This window comes from Zootoca vivipara, chromosome 8, assembly GCF_965207765.1.
Source record: "Zootoca vivipara chromosome 8, rZooViv2.hap1.1, whole genome shotgun sequence".
Lineage (NCBI taxonomy): Eukaryota > Metazoa > Chordata > Lepidosauria > Squamata > Lacertidae > Zootoca > Zootoca vivipara.
This window is the reverse complement of record NC_142591.1, coordinates 66668870-66682551: the sequence shown is the minus strand read 5'-3', so window position 1 is coordinate 66682551 and position 13682 is coordinate 66668870. Positions and strand designations below refer to the sequence as shown.

Here is a 13682-nt window from a genome sequence, read left to right as displayed (position 1 = left end):
GTTCAGTTTAAGACACGCGTCATCAGTCAAGCTTCCTGGCTTGCTTCTTCCCTGGAGAATTGAAGAATGAGGAGGCTTGCTGTGACATGATATATAATGCCCCTGCCTAGAGCAAGGCACGAGAAGTGGGACGAGAGAACTGACCACAACCTTATGTGCTTTAGACATTTTTGGAGTACTTGCAGTTAAATGGCTGGGGAAGATGGAAGGGCAAGATATAAAATGTGTGTCCAAAGTTCAGTTGAGTCTTTTGGATTAACAGAATGCATCACTAATCCTCGATGATCAGGTAGAATTTGGATCAAAATGTCTTATGCTTCACTGAAAGGTCACAGCATTTCACCACACCAATTCAAGTGGTTATCAGAAAGCTATTAGGTTGAATGTAAAGGTAATTCCAAAATAGGCACTCAATTTGTTTCCTTCACGATCAGTTTCCAAAAAGATTATCTGCCTCTTGATGCAAGCATAATATGTGTTCAAAATTGCATAGCACCTGATTTTCTTTTGCTGCTTCCATTGCTTATATTCTCTCCTTAATTCAAGGAGAAATTCCAAACCTTGGAATGCCATGGTTTCTTTCATCTCAACAAACGAACTCCTCAATTCATGCATAATAGTTCAGCAATTCCTACCATACCTAAGCTTGGTCTGTTTTCTTCTTCCTGAAAATCCTGGCTTACTCAGCAGCTTTGATTTTAATAATTCAATAATTTGTTCAAAGCACAACAGCATTTTATCAGCTTCTTCAGATTAGGTTTCTACAGATGACAACAGAACATCCCATCATTTCTTTTGAATTAAGCAAATGAAGACTAATTCAAATTCAGGTAGCCACCAAACCCTCCTTTGTGACACCTCTTCTATATTACTCCAAGGATAGGTTTCTGTATAGGATACTTCTCAATCCTAATAGAACTAGAAACTCTTCCACTTGTATAGCTAGTGTTAGAGGAATGACCATATAATCCACTACACATGTTCCTTTGTTTGTAAAACCTTTCTCAATTCTTCATCTACAACCATTGAACCATTGAGTATACAGAAGTTAGCATTATCTGATAAATCTTTCAAGAGTCACTTGTGCTGTTTTGGAGCCCCTTAAATTTCTTATTAGAGTAAATTGCATTGTCAAGGTTCAGAAATTATACAGAACCCACTAATGATACAGCCTAAACCCTATCAATGTCAAAAATAAAATACAATCTAAAATAGTTATTTTTACTCAATATAATGCTATGTCTGATAACCTGTCAACTTCTTACAAACACCAAATAGTCTGAACAGTTCTTTTACCTTGTGATGAATTTATAATACTTGTGAGCATTTAGCACTTATAATATTGAAGTTTTAAGCTTCACTTGTTTGCTTTTATAGGATGGGATGAAATTTATTTCTATTGGTGCTCTGTATTCTGAACTTGTGGCAGTGAGCAGTAAAGGGGAGCTGTATCAGTGGAAATGGAGTGAATCTGAACCTTACAGAAATGCGCAGGTATGTCTAGATATGTTCTGTAAAATGTGGTAATCTCTTGCATATAAAATATAGTTGCTTTAAACAAAAACACGTACAGAGCTTCCTGTGCAGCTTTTAAAATTATTATTACTAACTGTATTGAATTTTTAAATAAACAATTACCAAGCATAGTGTTGTCTTGCAGGACAAATACAGATATTAAGTCTTGTGTGCAGTCATCCACATGGTATCAAAGCAGATGTGGATAATCTTTTACATTACAGTTGTTGCTTTGATTACACTTCAGTGTGAATAGTGAGCTCTCCACGCCTAGTGCTGGATCTGGAAAGCCACTGCCAGTTCCTCTTCCTTAGCAGCTTCACCATTTTATTTGAAGATTACAGTGGCTGGGAGAAAATCAGTCAGGAAAGGTTTGCCGCCGGCTGTGCTTGAAATTGTGCATCTTTCCTCCTTCCCCTCAGCAGCAGCAGCAACCTGAGAGCTGGAGAGGAGCAGCCATAGCAAAGTGGTGGGGCTCTTTGATGTGTTGCTTGGCTTCCTTGTAACGTTCTGTCATATATGAATAGCGCCCATTTGCTTCTATGGCAAAAGGTATACCATTGCTCTTGGTATGGGGTAATGCCTGTTCCCTTGTTATGACTTGGGAGAGAGACAAAGACTAGGTCTCCCTCCCTGCCAAATGTTTGGTAGCCACAATTGATATTTCAGTGGCGAAATTTTAAAATATTGTCTGCTTCATTTTTGTTTCAAAGAATCCTTCTATACATCACCCCCGTGCCGTGTCCCTGGGATTAACCAACGAGAAGATCGTCCTCCTTTCTGCAAACAGCATCAGAGCAACTGTTGCCACAGAAAACAATAAGGTACGAAACACTGAGGATAAAATTCAGTGCTTTTAATCTCCTCCTTGCATTGCCATTCTATAGAAAAAGATTACAGATGGCCTTCAGCAAATCATTTGCAGAGATTGGTTTTGCGAATAACCTTGAAGCAAGAACTTGTCATCATAAAAACATGCCAGGGTTTGCTAGAAAGAAGATAAAATAATGTTTGAATCTGTTTGCTGTTAAAATTGAGAAGACTTTGGCCTAGTAACAAAATTAAAGAAACTTTCCTTCTTTAGAAGAAGAATCCATAAGAAAAAATGAAGGTGCTGTAAAAGTAGAGAATTTGTAAAGGGGGGGGGGCTATCCTGTGACACTTCAGAAGTTGTTGTATTAAAGCTCGCATCATCCTCGACAGTTGGCCATACTGTCTGAGACCGACAGGAATTGTAGACTGACAACATCTGGAGGGCAACAGGCTAGCTATCCCTGGTATAAAGGAAGGGTAGGCCATTTGTGGGCTGTGTATGGCCCTTGAGTCATTCTTGTCCCTTGTGCCTTAGAAAGCTTATTTGCCATAGAAACGTAGCACTTAAGGTTTCAGAAATAGGTTTGTCATCCTTAATGGCAAACTTCCCCTTTAGTCTCAAGTGACTAACAAGTAGTTAGTCTATTGTATTAAAAGTTGCTAATCCGAATATTCTAGCATAATATTCTAAATAAAGATTTCTAAATAAAGTCCAGGCACTCTGTGCTCTCTGCTGGATGCATATCGTGGCTCCACCTACGAAAGCTTCCTGTTCATTTCAAGGAAGTGAGGAGTGACTGTCTACAAAGGCATGCACACATGGGTACAGTGGGGGAGTTCTGTGATAATGTGAACTACTTCTGGCTTGATAAAATGGTTGTAGCAGGGCCAATGCATGCTTAGAACAAAAAGGATTGAAGCAAAACTTCAAAGCACTATAGTAGAAGTGGTCACACCTGAATAATCTTAAGATTATATTCTCATTGTTTTGTATCGTGACCTGCATGAATATAAAGGCATATTTATGTTAAGATCCACTGCAGGGCTGTGCTCTATTCCTTTTAGGTAGCTACCTGGGTAGATGAAACCTTGAGTTCTGTAGCTTCTAAACTAGAACATACGGCACAGACGTACTCTGAACTTCAAGGAGAGCGGATAGTTTCCCTGCATTGCTGCGCTCTTTATACCTGTGCTCAGCTGGAGAATAACCTGTACTGGTGGTAAGTGTATATTTCAGTTCAGAGGCCAAATAATGGTTTTTTGCTCTTTGAAAACCAATAGAAGAGAAGTTGACATCGGCCTTGTTCACATGTCATGGTAAACAGCAGTTAATGGTTTACTAAGAATATGCTGATCTTGCCTGCTGTGCTATTGCCTGACTAATGAATGGGAGAAACAAACCATGGACTCAGCTACATTAGTCAAGAAACAGTGTTGAATGTGTTATAAACATGCAACACCAGATGGTGTCAGAGAGCAAAAAAAATCTAAGTGCTTTTCCATAGCACCCCCCTCTTTGTTATAACAATTTAATTTCTGATTTATTCATTGCATTTCCCCCTGTGATTTCCTCACAGGGGAAACCAAACCAAATGTTATGGTTTGTTTGCTTCAGACTACAAGGTTTGTGGTCAAGGTTTGTTCTTAGCACATTACGCATTATTTGTTTGAGTGAAACTAACCATTATCCCTAGTTTTGCCATAAAGCTAAGACAGTGATTGTGGCTCATACAGCATACAGAAGCAAAGTGGGTAAGATTGGCATGTTAACCAAATAAACCAATAACTGGTTTACCATGGTGTGAACTGGGTCAATAAGGTACATTGAATTTACCCATCCTTGTTCATATGCATCTTTCTCTTTTTTTAATGGAACTGAATTTTCCCTTCTGGTTAGAATTCTTTAGGAGGTTACATTGCTTTGAAGAAAGGACTGTACTTGGATCAAAGAGAAACAAAGCATGCTCTTGTCCTTAAAGCATTGAAGTGACTTGACACTGAATTATCTTAATGAATTTTGTATTTAATGCCAAAGAGGATGCTTTCAGAGTTAGAAGAGCTAATGCTTTATTACTGTAACAAACCTTCACAGCTTTACGACAATAGATGTTCCACTGCATATGACATAAAATCTATAAATAAATCTTTATACAAGGCTGATACCGTTATCGGAGTTGTCTAAGACACAACGGTGATTATTATAGTTGAGGCATTTCATCACAGGTGGTTAAGCATCTTCTGTAGGATCAGTCCAGTTTTGTGTTGGCAGTCAGTGGGTGAGTAGGTATTGTGTCCTTTGGGGGTTTCACTTGCAAAAATATGTTAATTTTAATTTTACTTCCATTCCTTCATTGGGGCCTTATGACTAAACTAGCACAAAAGCCAAGCTGCTTATTAATAGTGCTAGTTGATTTTTGTTATGAAACATGATTTTATGTGTGATAAGAGTGTTGGTTTGATAGTGCAGGGAGGATATTAATCTGAAACTGTCTAAACTCTTCTGTTCTTTTGCCAGGCTGTGCAGATTTGTTATGGCTTAAAGCCTTTATCTATAAATTAAGTTTCCCTAATTCTTCCAGTTTAAAAAGGTGACTTGAAATTGACCATGAATGTATTCTGTATCAAATTGTATCAAAATTTTAATAGTTATTTTGTTTCACAGTGCATATTGTATACATTGTTTGAAGAGGACTTTGTCTGGAAATGTAGCCTAAAAAATCTTTTAATAATTATTAAATTAAATCAGATTAGTAGTGGCTATAATAAACAATGTGTCCTTAAATGATTCAACCATTTAAGTGGCATTGGTCAGCAACATAAGTTTCATTATGAACAGTCCCAGTGGCTGCACAGATCATAGCAGGAACCTTCTAGAAAGCTCTGAAAGATTAGGAGTGCTTTCCCCCTCCTGCCCCATGGATTGCCACATTCCACATGTTGGAAAAGAGGTGAAAGCATTGCCTTCCCTCTGTTTCTTTCTGGCCACAAAATTTGAACCCTGAATACAATTGCTTTTTTTTTTTGCTTTATCCTTTTTATGAAAACTTGTTTTGCACCTTTCTCCCCGGTAAGTAAGGCTCTGCTTTATTAGGGTTGTGAATGTGGTAGCAAGATCTCAGTCAGATTTTCACAATTCCTGCTTTGCTTTCTTAGGCAGCAATCACAATTGTTGGAACTTGTAATTGGCTCTGAATGCTTTATGTGTGATGTTGCTGTATTGTTTTATTGTATTGTATTTTTGGCATGTTGAGTTTTATATGTTGCCCTTGCTTGAGTTAGGATGAAGGGCAATACTTCAATTCAGAAATCAATTCAAAAGCAAGTCATGCTGTATACAATGGTTTGTATAGAACTAAGTGGGAAAATGCTGCCTCTGCTTCCTTGGCCAGTGTGTGGAATGCTGCTGTGTACGAGTGAAGCATCCCTGAGCTTTCTGTTTTTTCAGACTTTCTTGGAGGGATCTGTTTGGTTTACACAGACACATTTTCCATACATATGACTGCATGGGATACTCACTGAAGGAACCTGTAAGCAGGAATAATGTTTTCAGGAGCTCAGCTTCTCAGATCTTATTTTATTTTATTAGCTCTGGAAATAAACATTTGGAAATGCACTGCTTTTTTCCCTTTTAATCAATACCACATCACCTTGAAAATCACATTTATGGATAATAAAGCCAACACAGCTCTCTTTTTTTTAACCTTATATTAGTATTTTTCCTCCTAGGGGTGTAGTTCCTTTTAGCCAAAGGAAGAAGATGCTGGAAAAGGCTAGAGCCAAAAATAAAAAGCCTAAGTCTAGTGCTGGTATCTCCTCAATGCCAAATATCACTGTTGGTACTCAGGTATGTAGAAGCTTACTGTGTGACATTTTAAAGCTTTGAGAAGAAACAAATCCACTATTAAGACCCTTTTTATGACGCAGTGACATGTGCAAATAGTCTGCAGATGTACTCTAACGCAAGTGCTTCCATAGCCTGAAGTGGCAGAGCTTAAACCACCTGTTCATACGCAGCTCTGTGCTGTGAACTAGCTGCAACCATATTAGGCTCTTGCCTTTCTTCTCTACATTTTCATTGTTGTTCCTAAAAGGTTTCAGATATGCTGGTGTGCCTGTAGTTGCCCTTTTGCCTTAACCTTTTCCTTCCCTTCAAACCAAGTGCCCCTATCAGGAAACTATGTGGTTGGAAACAAGGGTAGCCTATGTAGTTCCCTCAAGATACTGTTGGATTACAATTCCTATCGGTCCTAGCCAGCATAGCCAATTGCTAAGGATGATAGGAGTTGTAGTCCAGAAACATCTGGAACCTGCACCCTATTGGCTACACCCATTCTAAGAGTTTTGCGGCTAAGATAGAGATAATATTCCATATGTCACTACTAAAAAACCTGATTAAAATATATTAAGTACTTAACCTCTTCTAAGCATTGTTTTGCTTACATGGTTTTGATTCTTCATTTGGTACGAATGGGACTTTAGGGTGAAGGGTGGGTAATAAACAAATAAAAATAGTTGTTTACCTCCCTTGTTGATTGATTGCAGGTGTGTTTGAGAAATAATCCTCTTTATCATGCTGGAGCTGTTGCTTTTTCAATTAGCGCTGGGATTCCTAAAGTTGGCGTCCTAATGGAATCTGTTTGGAATATGAATGACAGCTGTAGGTTTCAGCTCCGGTCACCAGAGAGTTTAAAGAACATGGAGAAAGCTAGTAAAACAACTGAAGCAAAGTAAGTGTTCTAAACTTTTTACAGGGACACAGTAGACTGTGGCTGAAAAAGATCTTGAACTGGCATTAGATTATGGGTCTCTGTACTCCAGCTCCTCACTGTTTCCATAAATAAAACAGACATGAGTGCAATAAGGGGCTGTAAATATTGCTCTGAAGTCTGTTTAGCAAATACTTGAAAGAAGCAAGTCACACAAAGAATGGCTTTGCATTGCATTTTCATACTGGGAAACCGCATAATTAAGAGTATGTTGATTTCCCCCCCAATACAAATTAATGGTTTGAAAATGACCGTAAACAGTTCTTCTGTATATTGTAGCAGTATATGTTTGCTGTTATATTGCATCAGCAAAAACTTCTGTTGACTTAAGAAACAATTCAGAAGTTAGTATCTCGGTCCAAAGTGTTGACTAATTTTCACATTGTATTCATGGAAAATAAATGTAACAACTGCCTTGTTTTTGTTTTGTTTTTAAAATCCTAGGCCTGAAAGCAAACAGGAACCAGTGAAAACTGAAATGGGTCCACCACCTTCTCCAGCTTCTACCTGTAGTGATGCTTCTTCAATAGCAAGTAGTGCATCAATGCCATATAGTAAGTCATATGGGGAGGTTTGGGGGTTTTTTTTGCCTTGTTGAAAACCACTGTGGTGCAACATCTGCCAATTATATTGTATCCATATTTAATTCCTGAACCCCTGCAATGAATAATTTAAGAAACCATGTTCCATAGAGGAATATTTACAGGATAAAATTAGCAAACTACAATTTTAGTAGATGGCGCAAACTTTACAGAAAGCACTTCCTGTGAAAAGTAACATAAGTAGCCATGTGCTCATTTTTAGACATAGAATATGCATATCGTAGACATGCTACAAGGAGACTTTTAATCTGATACTTTTTTTCTTAAGAGCGGCGGCGATCTACACCTGCCCCAAAAGAAGAGGAGAAAGTGAATGAAGAACAGTGGTCTCTTAGGGAAGTCGTGTTTGTGGAAGATGTTAAGAATGTTCCTGTTGGGAAGGTTTGTATAAAATAAGCTCCCGTAGTTTCCTTTAATTTGCTGTGTACTAATCCTTTAAAAACAGATAGAAGAAAGCTGTTTTACAGCAAACCTAGTCATATTGGTTTTAAATTGTATTGTTGGTGAAAATGTGGTTTTGTGTGGTGGCACTGCTTGCTTTTCTGGATGTTTTAAGTACAGTTTAAGATTCCCCACCCCACCCCGCGCTTCACTTCAGAGAGTTTTAATTCTGCTTCAACACTATGCAATATGTTCTCTTTTATAGGTACTGAAAGTGGATGGTGCTTATGTTGCTGTAAAATTTCCAGGGACATCTACTACTGCAAATTGTACAAACAGCTCTGGTTCGGATCCTGATCCATCTTCTCTTCTCCAAGATTGTCGGTTGCTCAGGATAGATGAGCTCCAGGTGTGTTTGCAATGCCAAGACTTTGGCCCTTGAAGCTGTTAGATAATCTCTGCTGCGGCCACAGTTTCTAGAGTTTATGTTCACTTCCATCACTCCATCTCAAAGAGGTGTCAGACCTTCAGAATATAAGAACCATAGATATTAAAAGTAAAGTCTTCAGAAGTTGCCTATTATTTAGTTTAGAAAGAAAGACATCTAAGGGGAGACATAAGTTAGATTTTAGACATTACGCACCAGGTAATTTTTCTTTTGTAAGAATCTGGAGTCTGTGACAGTAGGTTCGGAACAGGCAAAAGAAAGAACTTCACGCAACACATAAATTACTTTAAATACATGGCTGGGATGTAGTGCTGGCCATTTGCTTAGATGGCATAAAAAAGTAGATCAATTCATGGATTGATCATTGTCTATTAGCTATGACAGCTAAGTGGAGCCCTCACATTAATAGATGGCACACTTATGCTTATCACATGCTGGGGACAAAAAAGAGGGGGTGGCTTTCACCATTATGCACGGCTAATGAGCTTGTTAGGCATCTGGTTGGCTGCTGCTGCAGAAGAATCCTAGTCTTTTCAAGCAAATTGTACATTCTTAAAGAGAGGGGAATTAAGCCAATTCTTTAGATTGCATTGGAAGTACAGAAATCTGCTTTTGTTACAGGTGGTAAAAACTGGTGGGACACCAAAAGTTCCAGATTGTTTTCAAAGGACTCCTAAAAAGTTATGTATTCCAGAAAAAACAGAAATCCTAGCTGTGAATGTAGATTCCAAAGGTAAGGATGAAGGGTTTTTTCCTTCTCATTTTATCTATTGCTTGCTTTAGAAAAAGAAAGGTACTTATCCTATTAGAGAATTGTTAAACTGAGTGATCTTTATTTCATTAATCAATATTTGCTAGTTTAATGGTTTGAAATGTTTTTTGGAGCAAATAGTCTGTTGGTCAGTGTCCTTTTTTGCACTCTTTCAGGAGTACATGCCGTCCTGAAAACCGGGAACTGGGTTAGATATTGCATATTTGATCTTGCAACTGGAAAAGCAGAACAAGAAAACAATTTCCCCACTAGCAGTATTGCTTTCCTTGGGCAGAATGAGAGGAGTGTTGCTATTTTCACTGCTGGACAGGTTTGTTTCTTCTCAGCTTCGTGCATTTTAAATGTTTCCTGCCACCCTAGCGTTCGAAAGCACGAAGTGCAAGTAGAGAAATAGGTGCTGCTCTGGCTGGGAAGGTAAATGATGTTTCCGTGCGCTGCTCTGGTTCGCCCAAAGTGGCTTAGTCATGCTGGCCACATGACCCGGAAGCTGTATGCCTGCTCCCTTGGCCAATAAAGCGAGATGAGTGCTGCAACCCCAGAGTTGTCCACGACTAGACCTAATGGTCAGGGGTCCCTTTACCTTTACCTTACCACCCTAAAAGTACCTCTTTAATGGGTTACTTAATGTTGATAAATGATTCCATTAAACAAGAAATGTAGAAAAAATAAATCTTCATGGCAGACTTACCGGTAACTTGACTGTCGGTGCTCCTGATCCCTATCTGGTAAAGGAAGTGGTAAAGAAAAAGAAAAAGGTGGTTAGATCAATGGTATAGTGAGGAATAAGGCTTTGTAAGCTACTGACACAAATTAATGGATCTTGGGAAGAATCCCTTCTCTTCTCACTTGCCTTGCAACCTAACTGCAGAATTTGAAGAGGCACAACTTGCCAGTTTTTAATCCCCACACAAAGAAGAGAGGGACACAACCATGCATGCTTGTGATATTGGATATTAATTGTAATGTATACGGTATATATTCCCCTCCTCAAACTGCACTAAGAAAGCATATGAACTCAATCTTCTAGTCCATTCTGGATATTTGCAGGAGTGGTCAGTGAGGACAACAGGTACTACACCTGTTGTCTGACACTTAACCTGGAGGGAAGCGGGTGGCGCTGTGGTCTAAACCACTGAGCCTCTTGGACTTTCCGATCGGTAGGTCAGCAGTTCAAATCCGCATGATGGGGTGAGCTCCCATTGCTCTGTCCCAGCTTCTGCCAACCTCGCAGTTTGAAAGTATACCAGTGCAAGTAGATACATAGGTACCGCTGCGGTGGGAAGGTAAACAGCGTTTGCATGTGCTCTGGTTTCTGTCACGGTGTTCCATTGCGCCAGAAGCGGTTTAGTTATGTTGGCCACATGACCCGGAATGCTGTCTGTGGACAAACACCGGCTCCCTCGGCCTGAAGCGAGATGAGTGCCGCACCCCATAGTCGCCTTTGACTGGACTTAACCATCCAGGGGTCTTTTACATTTACCTTACTTTACCTTACCTGGAGGGAAAGGTATCAGGTGATGGGGATGTCAGCACTGTGTGGGCATATCAGCAGGAACACCAGATTGGCTTCATCAGTGCAGCTATGTTGATGTGTCAGGCGATAGAGCTGCAAATCAATAACAAATGAATGAGAAAAATAATGAAAATTTGAATTGTGTAAAAATCTACTTTTTGTGCAGGAATCTCCAATCATTCTTCGAGATGGAAATGGCACTATATATCCAATGGCAAAAGATTGTATGGGTGGAATAAGAGACCCCGATTGGCTTGATCTTCCTCCTATTAGCAGTCTGGGAATGGGAGTTCATTCCTTAACAAACCTTCCTGCCAATTCAACCATCAAAAAGAAAGCTGCTATCATTATAATGGCTGTTGAGGTAATTCATATATATACCTGTCATATTCTCTCTTAGAGGCATTGTTCTGCACCACCTGGATTACTCAGTGTTTTCAACTGAACTTTTCCTTTTTACAAATATATCTAAACAGAGTAATTTTAGATATGAGAGCTCTGTGACAGAAGTAGCTTACTGCTAGTTACAAAATGCAGTTGCCTAAAATGAGACTTGCTTCTACTGTAGTATAAAGTCTATTTTTTCTTCAAATGTTTGCTATTACTGTTTATAGATGCTCTGGGCCTAATTTCTCTTTAATGCAGGGAGAAAGTGTGATTATTATTATTATTATTATTATTTTTAAAAAATCTTGAGTCCACATTTCCATTTTTAAGTGGGTCAGAAAGGGCAAGCCTAAAAGAGCACATAGCTTCATAGAATCATGTGCAAATAGTTGTGCATGTTCATATTCTCTCTGTTTTACTGTGATAGCAGTTTTGGGACATAATTTTCTGATGTGATTTATTTTAAGAAATTCATCCACCCCAGAAATTAACTTTAAATAACAGTTTTTAATAAGATGGGATATCTAGGTATTCAAAATGCTTTTAAAAACAATGCTAAAATATAAAAATATCCTTAAGATATAGGAGTGTCAAACGATATGTAAAAACAGAGATAGCATGGATTGAATATACACTCTGCGACAAAAAGAGGAGAGTATGCTGATGGAGATAACAGGAAGTCCAAAGACAAAATTTACTTTCTTTTCTGTTTTTCTTTTTCTTTTTTTTCTCCCCCCCCTCCTTTCCCTTTTTTTCTCTGGGAAAGGAGGATTAGAAATACGATACGAAAAATTGTAACAAACAAACATAAATGTATATGTATATGTATGTATATGTATATGTATACAAGCATGAAGAACAATGTTCAGGTTTGGTGATGGGAAAAAATGAATAAATATCATTCAAAATAATAATAATAATAATGCTAAAATAGGTTATAGTCCTTTTTATTTAAATTCCACTTGCAATTGAAAACTTTTCTTTTTAAACAAGCTTTTGATTCTGTTGCTTAAATACTGATTTCTAGTGATAGTGTGTTTACTTTGTAGCTGCTTTTTAAATGATGTTAATTTGTGTTTTTATAACTGGATTATCATTGCTTTTATGTTTGCTTTTTATTTGTGAGCCACTTTAGGCAACTTCTGCCTGTCCTCAAATCAGTTTGTTGATCCTGCACAGCTAAAATCTTAGAGTTTATCATTTAAATATACAGCACTTTTAAAATGTTACACAATCAGTTTTAGGTATTTATCTGATTTGTATCCCGTACTTTGTTTAGTTCAGCATAAAGTACTGATGCTAAAACAGGCTGCAGAATGTAGCATAGGGCAAGGGAATGTTGCTTGCTCTTGTTTTATTAATGTCTCTTTCATTTTTTCTGAGCACAGAAGCAAACTTTAATGCAGCATATTCTCCGATGTGACTATGAGGCCTGCAGACAGTATTTGATGAACCTCGAGCAAGCTGTTGTCTTGGATCAGAATCCACAAATGCTGCAGACTTTCCTCAGTCACAGATGTGATGGAAATCGAAATATTCTGCATGCTTGTGTATCTGTGTGCTTTCCAACCAGTAATAAAGAAACAAAAGAGGAAGAGGGTGAGTTCAGTAATCTCATGCTGATGAGATTCTTCTGAGAGCTTTTGCAAGAAGGCTAGAAAGTTGAGTCAGAATTGTTCAAAACCTGTTTTGAAATAGTTACAGACACAAACACAGGTGCACACACACACAGCAACTTCATCAGTAATGAGGCTTGTCATAAACCAGCAAGGCCATCCGGTTGGAAAATGCAGGAAGAGAGTATGGTAGAAAGGGAAACAAATGTCCCAACTGGCAACAAGTTTCAGTTCAGCATCACATTTTCCACTTGGCAAATTAAGTCACTTGGAAATAAGGGTGGGATCTGAAATGCTGCGCTCAATAGCCCATGTGTGTATCAGGCTATATTTCAAGGCTCCCTTCCCACTGCAGTCTTCCAATCCTGAAAAGCTGTGCTTGGAGGTTATGGGACCATCTGGTGCAGTATTCAAAGCAGCACGGAGAAGCTAGTGCCAACTCCATTGCCTGCATGTGTGGAAGTGCTTGGAATCCAGCCATAATTCTTGCCTCTAATGTACACTGGGGAAAATTAGCAGATGACGCTTGCAGAAAGACAGGAATTTCAAGACGAAACAGGCCATTGTGAACTTGAAGCATAAGGTTATGACTGTTCAAACAAAGCAAAAGAGAAAGATGGAAAGGAGCAATTTATGTCAAAAAATGGCCCATATGATGCATTAAAACTGTTTTACAGCATGAACTGGAGATCTACAAAACTGAGAATCCTATTAAACTAGAAATATGGAAACATCTATATATACTGTATATGTCTGCAGTGGGGCAAAATATGTGAAGTTTTTGAGGAACTAAAAGCAGAAGAAAGTGAACTTTCTAAATCATTTAAAATACATTTCTACACCATTTACACCCTTCTCCTAATTTGCTC

The 13682-nt window shown here is 38.5% G+C and overlaps 1 protein-coding gene across 8 annotated transcripts in view; it reads left to right on the top strand.

Annotated features, from left to right (window-relative positions):
• The window catches only part of UBR5 (ubiquitin protein ligase E3 component n-recognin 5), a 69138-nt gene that overhangs the window by 26332 nt on the left and 29124 nt on the right, over window positions 1-13682 (top strand). For all 8 annotated transcript variants that reach the window (XM_088675761.1, XM_035126423.3, XM_035126424.3 and 5 more), the window contains exons 10-21: window positions 1378-1494; window positions 2229-2339; window positions 3394-3548; window positions 6055-6172; window positions 6871-7055; window positions 7539-7648; window positions 7965-8077; window positions 8343-8486; window positions 9147-9258; window positions 9453-9607; window positions 10977-11174; window positions 12586-12796. In XM_088675761.1, the coding sequence (XP_088531887.1) occupies window positions 1378-1494; window positions 2229-2339; window positions 3394-3548; window positions 6055-6172; window positions 6871-7055; window positions 7539-7648; window positions 7965-8077; window positions 8343-8486; window positions 9147-9258; window positions 9453-9607; window positions 10977-11174; window positions 12586-12796 (1729 nt within the window). The remainder of the gene's footprint in view (window positions 1-1377; window positions 1495-2228; window positions 2340-3393; window positions 3549-6054; window positions 6173-6870; window positions 7056-7538; window positions 7649-7964; window positions 8078-8342; window positions 8487-9146; window positions 9259-9452; window positions 9608-10976; window positions 11175-12585; window positions 12797-13682) is intronic.